The 25,894-nt window shown below is 33.0% G+C and overlaps 1 protein-coding gene across 6 annotated transcripts in view; it reads left to right on the top strand.

The window, feature by feature from the left end:
- Nucleotides 1–25,894, top strand: part of EPHA5 (EPH receptor A5) — a 346,405-nt gene that overhangs the window by 52,050 nt on the left and 268,461 nt on the right. For all 6 annotated transcript variants that reach the window (XM_072775217.1, XM_072775223.1, XM_072775220.1 and 3 more), the window contains exon 3: nt 19,998–20,661. In XM_072775217.1, the coding sequence (XP_072631318.1) occupies nt 19,998–20,661 (664 nt within the window). The remainder of the gene's footprint in view (nt 1–19,997; nt 20,662–25,894) is intronic.

Below are 25,894 nucleotides of genomic sequence, written 5' to 3'. Positions count from 1 at the left end.
TGTGGGGCTGCATCCCAAGGACCTTAAGATCATGACCTGAGTTGAAGACAGATGCTTTAATGACTGAGCCATCCAGGTGCCCCTAAATAACAATTGTTTTTAAATGACCATTTTGTCTTGAATATTTTAAGTTCCTTTACGGATGAAATTATTTTCAATAAATTGTGTCCTTAAAGACATCTACCTTTGAATTTATTAAAATATGAAGAGAAAGATAACAATGGGAATCTGTTCTGTTACAATTTTTAAAAGAAATGCAATTCTTAATAGAAATAAAATGAACGTCCCTGTCCCATCTATAGTCAGCAAGCTGCACATCCATTGATGTGTGACAACCACACTCCACAGTAAATTTGTAAATCACTAACATGAAAAGCATTGAATAATGACAAGTAAACTTAAAAGCTTTCAACTTTTGCTTTTGAAATGTCACCAGGATTGTCTTTGTATTTAAATTCAGTAAAATTTTTATTATGTAATTATTTTATCTCCTACTGAAATTTTCCTGAATTGGAATCATTCTTTCCACTCTACTCGTACCTCTATTATCATTAATTTCTTCAGGTTTTTCAATTGAATTCTGTTTTCTGATCTGTATTATAATTGGTAATAGTGAAATGTGAGGTTAGCTGTTAGATCATGGATTTTACTTTAATTGTCCATCATTTATTAATTACTGGTGGAACAGCATTTTTTGAAGTTTTACATGGAACTTAGTATTTTTGTCAAGTAAAACCTTAGTTTTCATTGTTAATTATAATAATCATACTGCTATCAAAGCATATGGTTATTAAAGCACATAGTTCATTTATTTCTCATAATAAAATACTCTATCACAATCATTAATGTTATTTCATTAGGAATTTTTGTATATTGTCCTATGACACTCAATAGTAGATAAGATCTATTACCATTATATGATAGGGAAGAAATAGTGCTATTCGGGCAGTTATTATGAAGCCATTTAGCCCAAAGTTTTTATGCCTCAGTCTCTATGGAGAGACGTTTTGAATATACCAAGAATTCCAAAATCCTGGAGCCTCCTTCATACAGCTTTCTTGGAAAGCTATAACAGAGACTAAATACTTCCTTTCTAGCACTTATCAGAAACTCAACATTTTATGATATAATATCTTACCATTACATACCTCCTAATAGAGTGTGTGAGGTATAAATATAATGTAAAAAACATGCAGTTGTCTTTGTTTACTGTTGTGTCTCCAGAGCATAGTACATGATCAGTATAATTGTCGGGTGAATGAACAACTACATGATTGTGTAGTTGGCAGGGGAGTTTTTCCTCATTTGCAGAAATATGGATTCAGATCCTTGGGATTATTGTAAATGAGCTGTGAGTACGAGGCATCCTTAATTATGACTTTAAGTGTGCTTCTCGTAGAAACAATATCATATATATTAATTATATAGGTTAATAGCCTTATGTGAGACCTGTGACCTGATAAAAGTGTTTTATTATAGGGATATGATTTCTAAGGTTCAGATAGGTTAGTTACAAATAATTTGGGAGTGCTACCTTTTCATAAGTTAACTGCCTCAAGTCATGTTGTACAAATCAGTTGATGATAAATTGTTGTATAAAGAATATACACCCTTAAAATTACGTGTTTGACAGAGCCTAGTGTTGCTGAATCTCTAACATGACACAGTATAACCTTGAAGTTCAAATATTGCACAGTTTTCTTCAAAAGCCAGAACAAGTTTATTCTGGGAGGCATCATTCATTACTTCTTTTTTACAGACAAAACCCAACAAGCAGTTCCTAGAATTGTAATTATGCTGTTTACCAATCAGTGATTTAAAAAGTAAACTCAGAGCACTCCCTAAATAAAAACTCATTATCACTATTATGACTAACTTCTATTATCACTATTGTTTCACTAAAAAGAGAATTCTCGGGGAACTCAAGTGACTTAGTGGGTTAAGCGTCTGACTCGTGGTTTCAGCTCAGGTCATGATCTTGGATTGTGAGATCAAGCCCTGAATCAGTAAGAAGTCTGCTTGAGATTCTCTTTCTCCCTCTTTCTCTGCCCCCCCCCACTTACTCTCTTTAATATAAATAAATCTTTTTTAAATTTAATACATAAAAATTCCAAAATAATAAGCATATAACCCCAAAAGGAAGAATATTTCATTAAATTGAAGAAATTTGTTTTATAGAAATACTTAGCACATTTTTTCTCACTTCCTTAAGAATTAGTAAAGGCTCTGTAATGTTCATTGGCTAACATTTGGGAATGAGGTGAAATTTGTGTCTTCATTTACAGACTGGAACATTTAACTTCTGTCCAGGGTTTTTCCAAATCGGCCATGTTCCCTCTGCCTTGAACACAATTTGGTTAAATTTGCCTAGGTCCGTATGTGAACAAGTAAACTAAATTAAAGCATAAGTGTTTTTCTAGAAAACTTACACTGCTATGATATTTACTATTATTTCTAACCCAGTAAGAATCTACTTGGTAGATTTAATCAAAACTGTGATAAGTTTATAGTTCATCTTTGAGGACTATACCAAATGAAATACTATTTAGAAGTGATTCTAAACCAAAATGTTACATTTTTTTTTTTTTTTTTTTGTAGAATAAAGCAGTCTGAACAGAATACAATCACACAGGACTAATATAAGGGTGCCTAGAGCATGTTAGGCCTGACTGAATAATTTTAACTGTAAGATTCTTATCTGAGATTTAATCATACCGCTAAGGCTGCAGCAAAATAGAATCTAAGTGAAACTTTAATCTGAGGATTTAATGAACTGTAGCCTCTCCTTTGAAGCCAGAGTACTGATGGTAATATTTGTTGCCCAATTCACCTACCCTATGTTTTCCCAAATTTCTAAATGCTCAGAACCGCATTCACATACACACACAGAGATATTTATAACCTAGTAGTATTAGATATAGAAAATACCCAGAAGATTATTCCAGGATTATATATGTCAATGCAGTAGAAATCCTAATAAAAACATTACATGTTAGAACTCTGTGGAAGAGTTTTCTGGGAATTCCTTAATATTTGAACTCATATTCTTGTCCCTGGACACATGATTTTGTTTCTAGTTCTAGATCTTAACTTTTCTCATGGATTATGATATCTGTACCCTTTTCACTTTGTTTTTGGTGCCTCCATTCATTGTCAATGAAATAAGATTTATCATAAATCTTTTTTTTATAGCAGTACTGTGTCCATTATAAATGGAGAAATGAAAGAGAAACTTCAAGCTGCTCATAAGTCAGATGGAGAAAATAAATTGTAAATATTAATTGAAAAAGATAATCACCCACCTATTATGTTCCAGTGACTGTATTTGGCATTGGAAATCAAATATGGGTGTCTTATCCCATTGAATGGGAATTCTGTGCACATAGATATTATCTAGGAAAACCTGGCCTATTAATGAGGCTCACTTGGTACATCTCTTGCTGAATATTTAATACGGTCACCTTTAAGGTATTTTAGCTGAGGAAAAAAAATGAGTTAAGGTGGTTTAAATAGAAAAAAAAAAGTACCCCAGTCATTATTCATCTTCCATTAGAGGTACCTTTTCAAAACCAGGCTGCAGAAATCAAATTCAATTACTTAATATCAATATATAGCTTTTCTAGCTGTATATTTTTTATGGTTAGTGATTCTAACTTGGATAACATTTAATATTCTATTATTAAATACCAAAGCTCCTTTTTAAATCACTTTCTTCAAACAAAGATAGTCCAGACTTTTTTAAATGCTTAAAATTATGTATATTTCTATGTTTATCTAGTACTGGTTTATAAAACTCTGAAGAATATTAAACTTTTAAATATAATTTGCTAAAGACATAATTTTTAAGTTATGTAGAAAACATTAAACTGTTTATAATAGATTAGTGTAAATGTCTCCAAAATAAAGTATTATCAACAAATGTATGTATGTAAACAGCTGGCAGGTTGTCAGTGACATCACTGACACCACTTACTGACATCACTGACACCACTTACTGACATCACTGACATCACTTTATTTTTTCCATAGGCCTCTTTGTGGCAACATTTTGTGATTGGGACAAGTATGTATTTTATTAATTTTAAGCTCTACTTAGTTATGAATGGAATGTTTAACTATGGCAACTTTTCAGAATTATACATGCATTCATCTCATAAATATAAGTGTAAACTTTGTCGTTGAATGTGAGAAAAACATTAAACTAGCACATTTGGGGCATATTAGTTATTCTGTAAAAACCATTGCAGGAATGAACAGTGTCAGCAGTAAAGTTGTATGAAGCTGTAAAGTAACTACTTAGAGAAAAATCTTCAAGAAGAATTTCTACCTTCATGCTATGAGGTGGTTAACTCTCAAATATGGCTCTAAATTCTCCTGAGAAGTACACTGAGACCTTCAATTAAAGCAAAAAAAAAAAAAAAGTGAATATAACTATGTATATTATATTCATATATATTATATATATTGGGAGAGGATTGGGGTGAGTGAAAGGGAATCTATGTTCCAGCATTCAAACTTTACATTTTGTGTAGCCCAACTAATTAGATCTTATCACAATAGAAATTTCAGATACCGTTATGTAACTTTAACATCTTATTTTACATGAAAAGAAGCTGGTTAGAGCAAGCCTCAACATCACATGAAATACAGTGTGCTTTTCTTTGCATGAATCATTGAAGTTTTTAAATGTTATGTTTTGACCGTTTAATAAAATTTTATAATCTTCTGAGACCTCCATGGGCTTGCCAACTGTCACTTACCAGTGATAATTAGGAACAGAAATACACAGATAAATGAAATTCACAGTGATTCAGGTAGCCTCTTTCCACTGGATTCAATTCTCTTTGGTATAAAACCTTTCCTGGAGCTGCCAGCTCTTAACAACATTTGACAGAATTCAGTTTAACCTTCTCTTTCTTTCCTTGCCATTCTTCTGGTGGGAGTTATTATTGAGAGGAATAAAATAGTGGCCAGAGCAAAAGGCTGGCAACATTTCAGGGTTGACATGCCAAGTGTTCTCTGACTAAATTGCTCCTAGAAAAAGGAGAGAGAAATAACTCACTTGAAAGTTCTTTCTGTTCCCCTGCTGTAGATCCCAGCACATCACTGAGTAAAGCAGTGAGAGTAAATCAAATGGCTGTTTTTATTTTCATGCATTTATTCTTTTATTCACTTTTCCATTCTTTCATTCTTATGTACATTCACTCAATAAATATGTATTAAGTTTGTACAACTCTCCTGGCATAATTCTAAACATTGGGGATACACAAACAATTGACAACAGGTTTCTTTGTCATTGAGTGAATCTATTGGAGGATGTAGATATGTAAACTGACAATAGAATATAAATTAGGTACTACAAAAATGTATCACAGGGAGTGGCCAGAATTTAAGACATTATTTCATGGCATTCCAGTAAGTAGCTACAACAAAGCAATTAACAGTCAACACCATAACTAGTATTTCCCAAAATATGTGCTGTGGAGCATTCAGCAAAATGCTCATATGTGTTATGAATAAATGAGTTCTCTGGCAACGCAAGTGTAGAAAATAGTAAATATATAAAACTTGATGGTATACTTTACTGCATAGCTTTACTATACAGATATGTATACTATGAAATTATATATGTGCATAGAGTTCTCAAAGCTTTTGATTTTAATATCTTAAACCGGAATACACTAGGAAGAGCTCTGTCTTGTTAAAAAAAATTGTTTTTACTTACTTGAAAAGATGTATGCACCCCTGTGTTTACAGCAGCATAATTTATAATATCCAAGATATGGAAGCAGCCCAAGTGTCCATTGACAGGTGAATGGATAAAGAAGAAATTGTGTATCTATCTATCTATCTATCTATCTATCTATCTATCTATCTATCTATCATCTATCTATCTATCTACACATATAATTGTATATATATGTGTATGGCTGATATATATATATATATATATATATATATATATATATCAGCCATAGAAAAGAATGAAATCTTGCCATTTGCAGCAACATGGATGAATTTAGAGGGTATACTGCTAAGTGAAATAAGTCAGTAAAAAATGACAGATTATTATATGATTTCACTCATATGTGAAATTTAAGAAACAAAAGGAATGAACAAGGGAAAAAAATACAAACAAAAAATAAACATAACTATAGAGAACAAACTGATGGTTTCCAGAAGAGAGGTAAGTGAGGGGATGGGTGAAATAGGTGATGAGGATTAAGAGAATACTTATTGTAATGAGCATTTAGTAATGTGTAGAATTGTTGAATCACTATTTGTGCACCTGAAACTAGTATAACAATGTATATTAATTATACTAGAATTAAAATATAAATACATAAAAATTAAGAACATTAATTTTCTATGAAATATTTAGTGGGATTCTAGTTGAATAGAAAGTACTTTGAGTGATAGTACTTTAATAACTACTTTAGCTTTAATATTTAAAGAGAAACAAAAATAACGTACAGAATAGGATTTTGGGAATAAAAAAAATATAGCTGTGTCTTGAAAAGAATACCAGAGAATGAATTTCTTTATTCCATTTATTAGTTTGCCTAGGAATGACTATTTTCACGTAAACTCTATGTTTTCCTTTGGGGGACATCATGGTGTAGTGACTTAAAATATGAACTTTGAAGTCAAAGACCTCTGAATTCCAAATGTTATTATATTGTTCACTAATTATGTAACATTTTCCCCTGATCTTTCATTCTCTGTTTCTCTCTCTCTCTCTCTTTCTCTCTTGTGCATGCATGTATTAAGTTTTATACGGATTCATAACCTATGTAGGTTTATATACTCACCACCTTTACAATACTAAACAGAGACAGTACCACCAAGATCTCTCATATTGCCCATTTGTGACCACATTCATGTGTCTCCTGCTCCTTCATGTCCCTGTCCCTATGCTCTGGCAACCACTCAGCTCTCTTCTCCACTTCTAAAATCTTATTTCAAAAATACTATATAAATGAATTTATCAAGCATTTAACATTTTGAGATTGAGTTTTCTCGCTTAGTTTAATTCCTTGGAGATTAATTCAAGTTGTTGTTTGTATCAATAGTTTGTTTCTTTATACTGCTGAGTAGTATTCCACTGTATACTTGTACCATAGTTTGTTTAACCATTCAACCACTGAAAGTCATCTAGGCTGATTCTAATTTTAGAGGTATTAAAAATAAATATTCTGTGGACATGCACATGCAGATATTTGTGTGAACATGCTTTCATTTACCTAGGACCAGTGTGGAAGAATGAACTTGCTACATTGCATGTTTAGCTTTATAAGAAACTGCTTGTTTTACAGAGTGTTGTACTATTTTACATTCTCACAATGTATAAGCAATTCAGTTTCTCTGCATCCTCAACAACATTTATGGTTTCATACACGCACAAAAATTAATACATTTCAGGTAGGTGTGTAGTGATATCTCAATATGGTTTTAATTTAAATTTCCTTGATATTTTAGTGACATTCAACATCTTTTCATGTATTTACTTGCTATCTGTGCACCCTATGCAGTAACATGTCTGTTCATGGCTTGTCTATTTTTTAATTGGATCATTTATTTTTTATTGGCAGCTTTTGAATCAGTTGCTAGATACAGAATTCTCTGCAGACAGCTTTTTTTTTTTCATTCAGCATTTTGAATACATCATTCCATTCTCTTCTGGCCTGCCTTGTTTTTGCTGAGAAGTCAGCTGATTATTATATTTCTGTTCTCTACTTGATGAGAGGTTTTCCCCTTTGCAGCTTTCAAATTTTTTTTTAAGTTTTTTTTTTTTTTTTTTTTTTTTTTTTTTTATGAGAGAGAGAGAGTGCATGCACGGGGAGAAGGGACAGAAGAAGAGTGAGAGAGAGAATCTCAAGCAGACTCCCCGCTGAGCATGGAGTCTGACACGGGGCTTGATCTAACTATCCTGAGATCATGACATGATCTGAAATCAAGAGTTGGATGCTTAACCTACTGAGCTACCCAGGCACCCGTCAATTTTTTTTTTTTTTTTTTTAATGTCTTGGCTCTCAGCAGTGTTACTATAATATGTCTAAGCATGGATCTTTGTGAATACACTCATTAGGTTCAGTGGGCATTTTGGATTTGCTCATCAATATTTTTCCTCAAATTTAGCAAAATCTTGATAAGTTATTCAAATACCATGTTTCTCATTCTATTCTCGCTTCTCTTTTGGGACTTTGATTACATATATGTCAATATGCTTTATTTTGTTCTAGAGGTCTCTGAAGCTCTGTCAGGTTTTTTAGTAAATCTTTTTCTATGTTTCATATTAGATTATTTTTATTGATCTATTCTCATAAATTTAGTGAATTTTTCTCTGTTAATTTATATTTTTATCACCATATGAGTATATGGATGTTGCAAAACATAACTTCTAGTATTGTTTTGTTTATTTTTTAGAGATTATTTATTTATTTATTTATTTATTTATTTATTTATTTATGTTTAAAGTATAGCTTTACTGATGAAAAAAAACATTTCCTCTATCATGTTTTTGCAATTGTTACATAAAAGAATTAATGTTAACTCTTGTTCAATGATGTATAGTATGAATATAATACTTTTTATTCATTCTTATTGATGGCATGTATGTTGTTTCTAATGTTTGGCCAACAATGTTGGAGATAACATCTTGACATATATATTTCTAGTCACATGTAAACATTCTAGTTAAAAAAATAATAATTTGCAATATATTTCCAGGCAGCTCCCCAAATTTTGCTACTAATGTATACTCCCACCAGTAGCACAGAAGAGTTCCTGTGCCCAATAGCCCTTCTAAAACTTGATTCCATATCTGCTACTTTTCTCCTAATAAACACATACTTAAACGTTTAAATTTCTTCTATATTAAGTATAACTAACAAAAATTGGAATAGAGAAATATCAGCAAATTTCTTGAGATCCCCAGGAGCCCACTGAGCCATCTTTACTAGGATCTGTTAGTTATATACCATATAAAGTATTAGTTGTATAACACAAAAGAATAAATGGATGTCAGAGACAATTAACTCTTGTAATTATGAATATATTTTTTATCATATCAAAAGCTCTGTTTGTTCATCTACAAATACATATGGAAGTATCAAATAACATCTAACATTATTAGGCTAAAAAATTCTGTATTTCTGCATCATAACAAGCCTTATCTGTTATCTGTAACAGATTTACAATGTGTATTTACTCTATGTATATTTCCAATTACCAGAATATATTGGTGAAGGGGATTGTGTTGATAAGCAGAGAAAAAGACAATTAATAACTTGTTTAATTTTACAATTAACATCACACTACAAAATTAATATCATTATTCCCATTTATGGTTATTAACCTAAGAAAGAGACAATTGCTTGAGAGAGAAGAAACGATATATGAAACAAAGAGATATAAACAATATTTGAAGATAAGAAAAAAATGTAGGCAGAATCCAAGTAGAAAGAATAAACGTAAGATTATCTTCCCTACTATTGCAATTCCACAAATACTGTAAGGTTTCGTATTTGCTTAGAATCCTTAGAAAAATCTATTTTCTAAGTTATTTCCAAATTACAATGATAATAAAATTCAGTAAAAAATATTTAGATTGAATTTATAGGTAAAAATAATTTCTATAAATGTTAGTCATCACTGTCTTCAGATAGAATTCTCTGTCACTTGCCATCAGGGAAATACAAATCAAAACCACAATGAGATCCCACCTCACACCAGTGAGAATGGGGAAAATTAACAAGGCAGGAAACCACAAATGTTGGAGAGGTTTGTAAGGGAACCCTCTTACACTGTTGGAGGGAATGTGACCTGGTGCAGCCACTCTGGAAAACTGTGTGGAGGTTCCTCAAACAGTTAAAAATAGACCTGCCCTACGACCCAGCAATTGCACTGTTGGGGATTTACCCCAAAGATACAGATGCAATGAAACTCTGGGACACCTGCACCCCGATGTTTATAGCAGCAATGGCCACAATAGCCAAGCTCTGGAAGGAGCCTCGGTGTCCTTCGAAAGATGAGTGGATAAAGAAGATGTGGTTTATGTATACAATGGAATATTACTCAGCTATTAGAAATGACAAATACCCACCATTTGCTTCAACGTGGATGGAACTGGAGGGTATTACGCTGAGTGAAGTAAGTCAATCGGAGAAGGACAAACATTATATGTTCTCATTCATTTGGGGAATATAAATAATAGTGAAAGGGAATATAAGGGAAGGGAGAAGAAATGTGTGGGAAATATCAGAAAGGGAGACAGAACGTAAAGACTGCTAACTCTGGGAAACGAACTAGGGGTGGTAGAAGGGGAGGAGGGCAGGGGGTGGGAGTGAATGGGTGACGGGCACTGGGGGTTATTCTGTATGTTGGTAAATTGAACACCAATAAAAAATAAATTAAAAAAAAGAATTCTCTGTTATAAAATTCCACAGTCTAATGGAGGTAAAAATTAAATTTGCATTAAACTAATGATCAAAAGCATGAAAAAATACACACTGATCTTGAAATTATCATTTTAGAACTATCACTAAACATTTTAAATGTCCATTTTAAGTTTTTGGAAGAAATGTGTAGTTTTACTCAAAGAGCTTTTTTTTTTTTTTTTTTTTTTTTTTTTTTTGAGATCCATGTCTTGGCCAGACAAGGCTCGAAAAATACAGGAGGAGGGATTTGCAATGGACCTAAAGCTGTTCCTTCTTTTAGTTGAAAGAGAGAAGTACAGGGACTCTGAAAAAATAAACGATTGAAGTTCCAGCTCCTGATGACCACACGCTAAATGTTAGGTGGCCTCATTTTCTACAGGATTTCATTAATACAACTGTGGCAAGTAGATGCAGTGGACTTTAGTCCATATTATGGCAATATAGTCACTTTTACTTGAATAAGCTCAAAGCTCCAATGTGGCTGTTTTCCAACAAAAAATGAGATGGAAATTTGTGTTGAATAGCCACTGATTACAAGAACATGATTAATGTGAAATATGGAATTGATTTATGGGCACTGTTGTCAAGGCCTACATCACAAGTGCAATATTATCTATTGAAAAATGAGGCCAGAGTAAATACTAGAGAGGACAGACAATATTATATTTTCTGGTATCTTTTATAGGCTGGATAAATAATCCAGAGTTGCAAATGGTTTACTGAAACTTTTTTTTCTTGCCAGAATGGGAAGGACATAATTGTATCTATTTTGCCTGAAACATTAAGTGCACCAAAGGTTAATATGCTTTATTTTCATTAAATTGAATCCCAAGTAAAATAGTTTTTTTCCCCCCTCATTTACGGAAACTTTCATATTGTTTTGAAATGAAAGCTTCTCCACAGAATTTGTAGCTATGTGTAAGAGGACAGTATTTATATTAAAGAGAGTAGTAATGTCACTCTGAAATTTTAAGTGTTATTGAGGTGATATACATTTAAATAACATTAGGAGAATCTTTTCTAACATCTCACAATGACTGTCAGGGAGGAATTTTTTACAGCATGTGTGTGACCACTGTGAAATCCTGAGACATAAGAGAAACATATGACTTTTTCGACCTTAAAAAGAGTAAATTTATACTCTTGTATGGAATTGAGATCACAATCATTTCTTGAGAAAGATAGACACTCACAGACTATGTAAATTTTTATTATAAAAACTTTTTTTGTTTCAGTACATGAAAGAGTATTAATATTCCAATGGTTTTACATATTATTAAATGTTGGATTGATCATCTCTTAATATAATATGCTAGAAAATATACAGTGGTAAGCTACTATAACTTAAGCAATGTAACAGATATGGAACTAAACTAAATTAGTTGTTTATAAGTCTATTTGGTTTTAGCTGCTATTAAAATTATAATTCAAAAAAATAAAATATAAAATTATAATTATAATTCATGGCAGAAAGTCACTGACATACTAGATAACATGTATCATATTTAATGGGATTGCTTTTTGAAAAACACTAATGAAATCATTTAAGAATTTAAATTTAAATTTTTATTCATTTGTTAATTCCAAGCATACTTATCCACTTAGCTCTTGCTACCTTTGAAACTATTGACCATTTGATAAGTTTGAATTTATTTCCCTAAGTGAATTTGTCAAGGGAAAAAGCCAGATTTTAAAACTTAAATATTTATAACCTGTTTAATCATTTTATGTGAAACTATTTTATAGTGAGTATGGAATAACAATAAATGCATAAGCAATTGTGATATAGACATTTTCTTTTCTGTTTTTAGATTAAGTTCATTATAATATTTACTAGGAATTACTGTTTTTTGCTAAAGTCATGAACTTCTCTGTGCATATTTTAGCTGATATGGGCCTTTTGATTTTCCCCATGTCCAATTCATTTCATCTGCATTTGGATAATTTTTTTTTAACAAATAAAGACTTTGTTTTCTTTCTTTTCATTTATTTTCCTTTAAAAAAAATTGCTGACTGCAACACTCAAGAAAAAATAACTATAAATTGTTTTCCTAGGGCAAAAGAAATCTCCTCTTTGCCATTCATGTTTATTTAGTGTTGATTGTATATAGATGCTTGATTGTCTATGGTTCCCTGTGAAAATATTCATATAAACTTGAAAGTTTAATTTCTCTTTCTCAAGTGTTTTTGTTTCATGACTTGAATTTGAGCCCACAAATATTTGTACAATTCCACTGACAATAAAGTAATTGACTTCACCTTTATTATTCACAGAAAATTGAGTCATCTCTAGTAATATTTCTATACCATACTTGTCAATTTTAAGGATTTTTAAAAAGATTTGAAAGAAAGAGAGTGAGAGAGAATGAGTAAGCAGAGGGAGAGCGAGAAGCAAACTCCCCACTGAGTAGGGAGCCCAATTTGGCCTTAATCCTAGGATCTTGGGATCATGACCTGAGCAGAAGGCAGACACTTAACCAACTTAGCCACTCAGGTGCCCCTTAAAGATGTTTTAAGCAACTCAAATGCCTATCTGATGCAGTCTTTTTCCACTAACATATTATTGAAGAAATGGAACAAGATTGTTGATTCAAATTTTTTTTGTTGAAAGTTGATATATTTTGTCATATTTACTTTACTAAAGAACCATGACTATTAGAAAGATTGAATATCTGAAGCAGAAACTTTATACTATGTATTTTATTACTTTTAAATAATTCTGTTCTTATGGTTATACGTAAAAACCAAGAACCTTCTGGAACTCAGTGGAACATGCATGGCCTTGATCCAAAAATTAGGAAACTGATCAAGGAGGGCTGAATGCTGTGATTCTACAACAATGGCCCACAATTTTATCTTTTGAAAACAAAATTACCTAGTTTATTAGATAATGAAAAGTTTTATCTCTTGTTGGTTAAAATAATCTCAAGCACTACTATGCTTTATGCGTTATAACTTTATTCTATTATAACTTTAACCACCTTTAATAGGAGAAAACAGGGACACCTGAGTAGCTCAGCAGTTGAGCGTCTGCCTTTGGCTTAGGGCGTGATCCTGGAGTCCCGGGATCGAGTCCCACATCAGGCTCCCTGCATGGAGCCTGCTTCTCCCTCTGCTTATGTCTCTGCCTCTCTCTCTGTCTCTCTGTGTCACTCATGAATAAACAAAATATTTAAAAAAAAATAGGAGAAAACAGTGTCAGAGAGTTTTGACCAGATATTAATTTGGCATTAATGAGTATATCAATCACTCTAAGCTTCAGTTTACTTATCTGCAAAATAATTTGGTTGTATTCTTTATGATTATTCATGCACATAGTACCTAATAAGAATATTAATCTCAAATGAGGGTTGACTAGCTCTAGCTATAGACTACTTTTCCTGTACTATATTAGTTGTGAGGTTTTCACATCTCCCAGGATCACATTTGATTTATATAACAAAATGTCTTTCAAAGTATTATGATCCAAGGTGAAGTTTGCTCTTCTTGACTCAGTGCTTAAGCATTTGGGCGGCCACTAGATAGGCCGGCAGACTTGGAATTCATATTTGCACTCAACATGTACTAGTCATAATAATACAGTATTTCTTCGTGATGAGGAATGGCTTCTACTTGACAGTAACACACCAAAGGTAGTAATAATAAACAGATAAAAAAAAAGTTTGTCCTGATAATAACAGGATTCCTCCACCTTTTCTGCCATTAATCATGTTCCCAAGTCACTTAACTTTGAGGATTTTCAGGCTCAGTTTCTCTCAGAGCAAATGTCCTGGATTGAATGTCTTAAATTAAGACTGACTTTTCATGCACACAGACAAGTGAGATCAATTGTACATCCATCAGAAAGGAAAAACATAATAATTTTATGTAAGCATAGTAAGTCTTACAAAATGTTATGGGGAAGAGTATTAGTATTGTTTATCATGTACCTGGGGAAAACAAAAAAATAAGCAATTCATTTAGATCTTTATTTCAATGTATTTTACCCAATTTTAATCAGTATAGCAAAATCGAAAAAAAATAAGATGAAGTAATGAAGATCTTTGATTAGTTTGAAGATTCTGATTTTTTATACTGTATTTCATCTGGTTTTTACATAGCAAGAAGCTTCTAGAAATTCTAGACTTTAGGTAAACATATTATGGGGTGACAATTGGAATGTGTTGTTCATTGGTTAAAATGGTTAAAGTGCCTTACTTCAAATTTGAGCATATTGCCACACTATTTCCTGGGCATTTTCTAAGGTCATGGAGAAGTAGTGCTCTTTTAAAAACAGCAGTTAATTAGTAATTTGAAATCAGGACATCCTCAATGAAATTAGGAAATATACAGTATACACAGATAACAAGCACACACATATGCACACACTGCAGATCATAATAAATGACATCTAAAAGTATTTTAAATATAATGGGAAGCCCAGAATTAATTTTTTGGAGCATTTCAAAGGCATTATACGAAATATTGTAACATAAAGGATAATGGGCAGTTATCCATATATTCAAAGAAGCATTTATGTGGTAAACAAGGTCTTGCTACAAAGTTATGCTTTGGGCATATCACAGTAAAAGTGAAAATAATTGATTCTTAGCTATATTTTTATATCTCTCTGCCAAAAAAAAATCACTAAGATAGTCCTAATGTTATTTGACTGAAATATGAAATAAAGTGCAGTGTCACTGACTCATATGATATATTCTGGGCTTTTACTCTGAATAGTGAAGAAGATTAGTGAGTGAAAAGTGAAAAGAATATTTTTAAGTATATCATAGAAAAAAATAACATTTAAACTAAGCTATAAGTTAAAACTGTTAAAATATAATGCTAATGAAAAATAGTTCCATAGGTTAATACACAAAAGTGAAAGCCAAACAATTGTAGTCCAATTGAATTATTGGACTAAGAGAAAATGTCTTAAATGCTTACAGCTTTTAAAAAAAATATTTTATTTATTTATTCATGAGAGAGAGAGAGAGAGGCAGAGACACAGGCAGAGGGAGAAGCAGGCTATATGCAGGGAGCCTGACGTGGGACTCAATCCCCTATCTCCAGGATCAGGCTCTGGGCTGAAGGTGGTGCTAAACTGCTGAGCCACCTGGGCTGCCCTGCTTACAGCTTTTTATTGAAGACTAATTTAAAAGACCCATGAATTTATAAACTCTCCTTTTCAAATTTATGAAATTCAGACAGGTTACACAGAACAAAATTTATCTTTGTGTGAAACAACCCAAAAGACAAATCATACAATTGTTTATTTACCATGATTGAATTATTTCATATTTTGAATTGGCAGATCTCTGCACTAAGGAGGAATGTGTATATATTTGATATTAATTCAGTCATACAAAATATAGAAGTGCCCTAATCTGTGCCCTTGTGCTGTCAGACTCTGAGATACAGTAGAGAATAAGAAATCATGTCTCTACTCTCATATCTGTGATTCAGAGTATTAAAAAATATATATGTGTATATATATATATATATATATAGAGAGAGAGAGAGAGAGAGAGAAAGGAGGGGGAGAAGGAAAGAAAGAGAAATGGGAAGGGGGGAAGGAGAAAGGAAGGAAAGAAGGGAAGCAAGGAAGTTAGGAAAGAAGGAAGGAAAAGAAAGAAAGAAGAAAAGTTTAGTGAGGTGATGCCAAAAAAAAAAAAAAGTGAATTTTGTTTTGACAGAGTGGGGTAGCAGTTGATGGCAGTGAATCAAGGAATCCCACACACATATACATCAAGGACAGAGATGTGCCAACAAGAAAACAGAGGTAGACACAGGCAGAGGGGACGCTCAGATGGAAAGGGTGGTCCTCTGAGAGTTTGGAATTTTGTCAGGTATTCAACTTCCTCATTTCTAAAATGAATGGTAGGGCCAGATCTTTTAAGACCCCTTCTAATATTTTATACTGGACATTAAATGACTGGAATAGAGGGTTTGAGTTATGGGTAGTTCTGCTTTGTATGGGAAAGGTTGGTAACTCTAACATTTGTATGTTTATCATGATTCACACATGTTTATGAAAATAAGTCCTTTTTTGTTTGCCACAACTCTCATGACTGTAGCTGGCTTGAGATACCTGGTCAGGCATAGGATTTGAATCCAACTGACTTAGAGTTTTCAGTGCCCATCAGGCAAAGGAACTAGCCCAAGCTGACTGTGTAAAACCAGTTCTTTAATCTTAAAGTAATAGGAGTAAGGAGGAAAGAAACGTAGCAAAAAGCACGGGCTCAGAGGGTGGACCTTGAGGAGTGGCTAGACTTGCATTCAGTGTCCACCTTTTCAAAATGCCTTCAAAATGCCCAGGTACGGGATCCCTGGGTAGCGCAGGGGTTTGGCACCTGCCTTTGGCCCAGGGCACGATCCTGGAGACCCGGGATCGAATCCCACGTCGGGCTCCCGGTGCATGGAGCCTGCTTCTCCCTCTGCCTATGTCTCTGCCTCTCTCTCTCTCTCTCTCTCTCTCTCTGTGTGACTATCATGAAAAAAAAAAAATGCCCAGGTACGTTGCTTGCAGTAATAAAGGAACAGCAAATACTTTTATTAAACCATGGGATCGGGACTCCTGGGTAGCTTAGTGGTTGAGTGTCTGCCTTTGACTCAGGGTGTGATTCTGGAGTTCTGGGATCAAGTTCTGCATCAGGCTACTCACAGGGAGTCTGCTTCTCCCTCTGCCTATGTCTCTGCCTCTCTCACTCTCTCTGTCTCTCATGAATAAATAAATAACATCTTTAAGAAAATAAAAATAATAAACCATGGGATCATAGGAAACCCAACAAAATTGAACCAAAAATGTTGTGTTTTCAATTTGTGGGCTTCATTATATGGCTATAATTTCCTTAACATGACATTTGCAAAGATGTACCTGCCACATTCTTAAATTTTTGGTATTCTTTCTTTTTATCCCCTTTGTTTCTTCTACATCAGTATTATCTTTGCTGAGGACATCAAGATGCACACTTTGTATTAAAAAGGAAGAAAACTTGGAAGAATTCAAAGTTTTAGTTCAACTAGCAAATCCAAAATAGATGATTTTTTTCGTCTATTTCTTAGCATATTCATCTACATAGCAGCAGATATTTATGGGAAATTGTATGTATTTTCTAGTTGATTCTCTGAATGGCTTATGGCTATAATTATTTAAATTAAAGTATTTCTGTTCATTCATTAAAAACAGAAAATGTGAGCCTTCATTTATATTTTGGACACTTGAAAAGAAAAATAAATAAAATCCCACCATGATGGATTCTAACATCAAAGAAAATTATAGTTTTTCTCTTCTTAATTGAGAATATTCAGAGAAGTAAGATGCTTACGCACATACTTTGAAATTATCACCTGAAGCAGTAACTATTAAGCTGTCTTGTTGAGTGCTGCTTGGCTTGCATTTTTAATAATATTTGTGGTACCTTGGACTTTGTACAGACAAAGACTGTGAATTGCTTGCCTTATAATCTTGGAAGATGCTGTTGCTCTGATTCATTTTACTTGTCTGAGTCCTCTACTTGCTAGCAGTGTCCTATTGGAATATATGATGCAGAGATAGTTTTTGCATAAATTATTTAAGGGCAAGGATTTGAAATTCTGTTTGTGTTTTGTATTGGAAGATATAAAATAGTCTAAAACAGAGATAATGTAGCATTTTAATTTTGTTTTCCTAGAGAAGAAAGTTTTTGATGCTTTTTTCCATTTTACTAATTCAAAGAATATGTATTTAACTTTGATATGTGAAGTTACTTGTATGATTTTCATTTGGTTAGTTGAGGTATTCTTTTGCATGAAATATTAATAATGGCATTCAGTAATATAATAAAGAGATTGATAGCTGGATCACTTCAGGAAGATAATGTAAATAGTTTAGTGACGGACTGCTGAAAAAGAAAGCTGTTTTGGAAATCTGAAGCTAAGTAGAGTTTATGTACATTTTGAGGGAAGACAAAAGTGAGATTAAATGAAAGAACTAAGGCTTCACATAACACCACGATGTGAAAGTGGTTCAGATAAAATCTTGATGTCTCTCTCTCTTGTGAATTTCAGGAGCTCAGCAGTTTTCTCTCATTAGCACCTTTTACTTCTGTCTGTCTGATGGCAGCTAGAATTTTGAGAGGGACCATCTGAGGTACACGATTTATGTGTGTCCCTTGTGACTCCACATTTTTCACATCTCTGTCAGTTGAACAGAACCAAGAAACAATGCTCTATTTAATTTCATGTCTAAAGAGATGAAGTTCTATGAAGTTTATTATAATATTTAATGTCTGAAATCACATTCTGGATTTATTGAAAGCCAGTGTGATTTCATTGCTCTGTTTCAGGGTCTTTTTTTAAAGATTTAAAACAAATATATATATAGTTTTATGCACGCAGATTCTATACAAATTTAAACAACTTCTTAAATTATAATAATAATGTTTTTATGGAGAATAAGAAATTTGGTTCTTTGCTGTTCAGAAAATGATTATGGTTACATCACAGTATTAAGACTGAAATATTTTATTGGGTAAGAGATCGGTTTATTTTATTTTTATTTTTTAAGATTTTACTTATTTATTCATGAGAGAGAGAGACTGAGAGAGAGAGGCAGACACAAAGGCAGAAGGAGAAGCAGGCTTCATGCAGGGAGCCTGACATGGGACTCAATCCCAGGATCACACCCTGGAGTGAAGGCGGCGCTAAACTGCTGAGCCACCCAGGCTGCCCAAGAGATTGGTTTGGATCTCTTTGACCTAATACTTTGGCAGCTACATAAATCATACTAATTTTTTTCTGTATCTTGTATATATTCAGAACTCTTAAGGTCATTACACATAAAATAACATGTTGGTTAAAATAATTAATGCATTCCCAGAATATAACAAAAACTCAGTATTCAAAATGACAAGGCTTTTTCATATATACTTTTTATCCCTATTTTATATCTGTCTCTTAGTTTATGCTTCATTGATAAATCTATGAATAAACATTTAGCTATCCCATTTGCAAAAGAATCCTAAATAGGTTGAGTCAATGAAATAAGTATCTACTATTAGTTTTAAACTAATGAAATTTCTTTCAAGTATTATTATAGTGATGAGTTATTTATAATAGGACACAATAAAATAAATGTGGATTCAAGTTACATTTTTCTACCTTCTTTTCCACATTTATTGCTTTTTATTCACTGTTATCTTTAAAAAATGTACTGCCTTTTTCTGTCACTCTTTATCTACTCTGTTAGTTTACATACTTAAAAATCTTTCAAATATACGTACTTTCCTTTCAGTTCTCCTTCTTGATAACAGCACTCACATTCTATTTACTTTTGCCTTTTCTATGGAACATATGCCTTTTTTCTTTTTTTCCACTCAAATTCATATGTATTAACTTTTGAGTTAGCGCAGACAATGAACAATGTGCTATTAATTTACCTAATTTAAAAAGGTATTTAATAAAAAGTTATCATCGTAGAATTCCTTCCCCCAATACCGCAGATTAAGGCTGCAAAAATTTCTACATATGAAATAGTTTTTGATACTTTTTGCTAGTTATTTTCTAAATATTAAAAATTGTCTATTTTATGTTATACAGTGGGAAGAGATTGGTGAAGTTGATGAAAATTATGCCCCTATCCACACATACCAAGTATGCAAAGTTATGGAGCAGAATCAGAATAACTGGCTTTTGACCAGTTGGATTTCCAATGAAGGTGCTTCCAGAATCTTTATAGAACTCAAGTTTACTCTGCGGGACTGCAACAGCCTTCCTGGAGGACTGGGAACCTGTAAGGAAACCTTTAACATGTATTACTTTGAGTCAGATGATGAGAACGGGAGAAACATCAAGGAAAATCAGTACATCAAAATTGATACCATTGCTGCCGATGAAAGCTTTACAGAGCTTGATCTTGGTGACCGGGTTATGAAACTGAATACAGAGGTCAGAGATGTAGGACCTCTAAGCAAAAAGGGATTTTATCTTGCTTTTCAAGATGTTGGTGCTTGCATTGCTCTGGTTTCTGTGCGTGTATACTATAAAAAATGTCCTTCTGTGGTACGACACTTGGCTGTGTTCCCTGACACAATCACTGGAGCTGATTCTTCGCAGTTGCTTGAAGTGTCGGGCTCCTGTGTCAACCATTCTGTGACAGATGAACCACCCAAAATGCACTGCAGTGCTGAAGGGGAGTGGCTGGTGCCCATCGGGAAATGCATGTGCAAGGCAGGATATGAAGAGAAAAATGGCACCTGTCAAGGTAAGAATTTGCCTGCAGACTGGCAGGTGCTGTCTGCTTCAGCTAGATCATATATATGTATTTTCGCCAATGATTATGAGCAGATGACCTTTTACTTTGCTAATTTATGGAGATTATTTCTCTTGAAGTTTGATTTCTCTCAGAATTTTAAAGTTTCTGGCAACAATTTAAGATTTAATGTAATATTTTGCTGAATATATATAATTAACACTCAGAAAGTCTTACTTGCAGTGTAGTATTTCATATTCATTTTGTTTTCAGAAGTTTTATTTTTGAGCAACTCAACCCAAAGGATTTTTTGATTGTATGAGTATTGTCTGCTACTCTACTGCTATTTTCTCCCCATGAAGAGAAAATAGTACCCTTACCTTGCTGCATAAAATTCAAATGCAAACACTAGATGAGACTTGTTTGGCATGCTTTTAACTGCCTTTAAAAGATTCCTCAGAAATAAGTTTGACCGTATAAACTCCATATGATAATATTTGTCAGCTAACAGCACTTAGTTTACTGTATTGTTTACATATAATTCCTATTGGATGTTTGTTTTTAAATAAAATACGTAGCACTCAAAAGAATAACTTTTGGAGATAGAGCCAATACAAAAAAAATTATTTCAAAAAAATTTACACATGGGGATTTTTTTTCCTGTTTTAATTTTTCTTTTAAATTGAAACTTGAAATGGGTGACGGGCACTGGGGGTTATTCTGTATGTTAGTAAATTGAACACCAATAAAAAATAAATTAAAAAAAATAAATAAATAAATTGAAACTTGATCATGTATACTTCCCTCTTCATCATGTATCCTTCCCTCTGCATTTGAAAATATCCTCATTTTGCCCACAGTGTGGTGAGTTAAATTTAGATATTTAACAATGGCTTTTTGGAATAGGTTAGCACTTTATGTCAAAGTAAAGAACAGCTTATGTGGAAGAAAACATTTTTACTTAAAAAAATTCATTCGTCCTTGTAAACCTTCATTTGTTTTCACCATGCTGTGCACAGGCTAAATAGATAATGAGAGTTACTGTTAACTGAAGAGAAAACTAAATGCTGAAAAGTACCCTAATCCAACCTGGTAGCTTCAGGTGCATTTTTCCCCCTAAATCCACTATATAATGTGAATCAAACTTGCTCAAGTTTGTTCAGGCCTGAGTGTAGATTGATTATAGAACCAGGGAATCAAAACTGGGGAAATGATCAGTAAAAAATAGTGACTTTGCTGAATTATTTCTCTCTAGAAATACATTGCACCATCTTTAAAGTTCTTATTTTGTCTTCCTACAATATCCTCTACAATTAAGGTTATCGTTATCTTTTTATGTAGTCTACAACTCTCTATACCTTTGTATATGTATATACATATATATGAAATTTTATTAAATCAAACATGTTTTGTAAATAATTTTAAACTTTTCAGGAAAATGAATTATCTTTTATTTGGGATTGGATATAAGGAAAGTTCTAACTAACATTATCTTAATTTGTCTTCTTGAACTGTCCTTTTAGTGTAAGATGATGACATATATAATTATAGAATCAGAAACAGGAGATTATATAATCTGTTGAATTCATTTCATTATTTTGTCTAAAATATTTGCAATATAAATCTTACTGTTAAAAATTTTGTTTACTAGTATTATAAAACAATTGTTCTATTTGATTATTTGTTTATGTCACTTTAGAGGATGGTATATGGGCCCTTTAGGTCAGATCACAATGACCTTTGCCTTCATCCAAATGGACAGATAGTCCTCTGTATGTTTAGAGGATATTTTTTTATTGTTACCAGGATTAAAGGATTCTGTATATGCTTATTCTGAAAGTGTTTTAGAGAAGTAGGTTTTTTGACAGAATGTTTCTTAGTCTGGGCACTCAGTGGGTATCTTTCTCTTCTCATACTTTCAATAATTGAAGAGTAGAAACCTAACTGGAAGACAGTGGAGTGAACTAGAGAGATTACATTGTAGAAAACTTCACTTAGCTGGACTGTCTAAATTCATTCATTATCCCATCCTGCTAGTAAGAATAAATAAATGTTGTGGGGTCATGAAGGCTATGAGATTCACAGTCCCAGAGGGTATTCCACACAATGTAGTCCATATAAATGGTGCCTCTTTTTTTTTCCCAAAAATACAGATGGTATGTGGCCACTCTATGAGGAATTTCAAATGTTTATTCTAGAAATAATTTACATCATTGAATGAATAAATAAATATTGAAAGTCTTGTTTTGGACAATTAAGGTATCAACGATATTCCCCAGGCACTTATATCTACGTGTAATATGAAGATGCAGATGAAATATTTGTGTTCTGTGTGTATCATAAACAAGTCAACCGTAACTTTAAATCACTCTGTGGTCTTAACATACTATCCCCAAACTGTTAAGTGAGGATCTTGTTGTTTTTAAACTAGAAATCTAGGAATCATCCTTAACATCTCTTCCTACTCACTACCTGGTTTCTACCTGTCACAAAATATTCATAGATATTACCACTAGGCCGTCTCTTAAACTCATCCACTTTTCTCTATTTCTTTTCCTCCAATCTATAAGCATATCTTACTGGAACTTTACTTTCAAATATAATGAAAGATTTGATATAATAATATTTTGATTTTTGAGGCATGTGAATGTATCGCCTCTACAAAAACACAAATCTGGTTGTCTCACACACCCATCCTTCTCTGTCCCCACTTTACCCCCACCTCAAACTTTAAATACATCAATGATTTCTTTTAAGATAAAAGTTTTTACAGTAGCTTAAGATCCTGCGTGATTTTGCTCCAGACACATCTTAAACTGTGCTTCCTCCTCTTCTCTCAGCCCTAGTCACACTGGCTTTCTTTCACTTTCTCATAAGCAATATGCCCACTTTCCCTGTGATTCTGTTCCTTTTCCTATGATTCTGTTCCATTGCCTGAAACATTCTTCTATTTCATACCTGATTAGCTCATACTAATCCTTCAGTTCTCTCTTCCAGCACCCCTTCTTCTGGGAAGCTATCCCTGACTCTTCAAGATCAGGCCTCTCTATTATATACTTATATGTCTTCCCTTCATAGAACCATTTAGAGTTATGATTTTGCATCTTTTTGTTAATTTATTACTTGATTAATGATTCTCTTCACCCCCACTAGATCACACACTCCTTGATGGCCGGGGTGGTGAATGTTACCTTAAGAAACGAGAAAGAAATCAAAAGGCAAGAAGAGATGAAATGAATCTAAACAGAGAGTAGAATGGACAAAGTTATAAAAGAATATTGTGCTTTAAAATTGCAGTAGTCTTCCCTTATTGGAGGGGGTTACATTCTAAGATCCCCAGGGATGGATGAAATAGTACCAAACCCAATATATACTATAGCCTTTTTCCTATAGTAAAGTCTAATATATAAATGAGGCATGATAAGAGATTAACAACAAGGAATAATAAAATATAACAATTATAATAATATACTGCAATAAGGGTAATGTGAATGAGGTCTCTATTATACTCTTTCTCTCAAAATATCTTGTGCTCACCCTTCTTGTGATGATGCGAGGTCATAAAATGCCTACATGATGAGATGAAGTGAAGGGGATGACATAGGCACCGTGACCTATCATTTGGCTACTATTGAGCTTCTGACAATATGTCAGGAGAATCATCTCTTTCTGTTCTGCGATTGACTACAGGTAACTGAAACCACCAAAAACAGAAGAGTGGGTAAGGGAAAACTACTGTATTGATTTCTTTTTTACCTTTGTATTTATCTGTAGAAAGTTTGAGCACAAAATTGACAAATGTGTCTCTTAAACCAGTCATTTCTTAGTCCTAAGATTCTCAGGGCAAATACTCAGGTTCTTTGTGTTAAGCCATATATGGTTGGCATATGATGTATGAACTGTTATAGAGACTATCTTAGTAATTTAGACCTCAGAACATCACATCCTAAAATATATTTGTAATATATGCTTATTAGACATTTACATTTAATTACTGTTTCTTTGATAATCAAAATATGTTGGGATTTAATTACGGATATGACTATATAAAGAAGCTGAAGTTTGAGTCAATCCATTGTAGTGATTATCCTATGTTAATATTTGGTAAGTCTGTGCTAGGATTTGATCAGGTGTTGGTGTCAGATCATGCTCATGTGACTTGATGTAAGGCATGATGTACTTGACCCAAGGTCTTCTAGAGACTACATTCAGGATTCAGAATGCTAGGCAGCTCATTAACACGTGGCTTCAAACCCAGAAGACAATCAAGTGATTCAGGAATCCCTGTCCATTTAGCAATTCATGATCTATCATCTTCACATCCCCTTATTTAACCTCCTTTAAGGGAAATTGACAACCTTTCCCATAATAACCTTGTTTTAATGAGGTAACAAAATACTCTGGTTCCCATTGTATTAACTTAAATTATAGAATGCATTTATTTTTCCAAGGCTTACTTATATGCTCAAATTTTCAACAATAAACTGTTTTAAGGATACGATTTATTTCTTTGAAATGTTATTATTTTCAGAAACTAATAATGTATTAAGTCCATTTATATAAGTATGTTTTCCTACTTGTTATTTCTTATTATTTCTGATAAAATCCGGGCAATTTTTTTTCCCTTAAGAGTCATATGAATTTTTTTTGAATACGAAATTATTAGCAAAAACCCATTTTGGAAGTTTTTGCTTTTTATTGAAGTGAATATGTTTGACAGAAGTAATTGAGTTCACATGAATCAAATGTTGCCTGCTGAGTTCTCTTGTGATTATGTTGCTGACTTACTCAGATGCAAGGCAAGACCACTAATCTTCATCAGTTGCTAGTGGAATGAAGTAGTAATTTGAAATTACCCCTAGATAATTATAGTTTCACTTATATCAAATGGAGGAAAGAGATTTAGATTGTGGGTCACTGCCAAAACCAGTCAGAGTGAAGAAGGTATATAGTGCATGCTAAAATACAGGGTAAGTGAGGTTACATGCCAAGGGCTGTGGAGAAAAAGCACTTATTAATTGTCCAACTGGGAAATGATTGCATAGCAAGGAAAATGTAGCGAAAATACTGAGCTCAAGAAAAAGCCTTGATTCAGAAACAGTACAGATACTGCAGGGAGTAGTATGTCGATCATTCATACTTCTGGTGCATATTTATGTTTGAAACAAAATTGACTGGAAATGTAGTGTATTAGGTGCTTCTGTAATTATGCTTTGGAGAGCCTAGTTATTTTTAATTAGGCATA

This window comes from Canis lupus, chromosome 14, assembly GCF_048164855.1.
Source record: "Canis lupus baileyi chromosome 14, mCanLup2.hap1, whole genome shotgun sequence".
NCBI lineage: Eukaryota > Metazoa > Chordata > Mammalia > Carnivora > Canidae > Canis > Canis lupus.
Note: the sequence above shows the minus strand (reverse complement) of the source record. Positions and strands in the feature narration are given on the sequence as shown.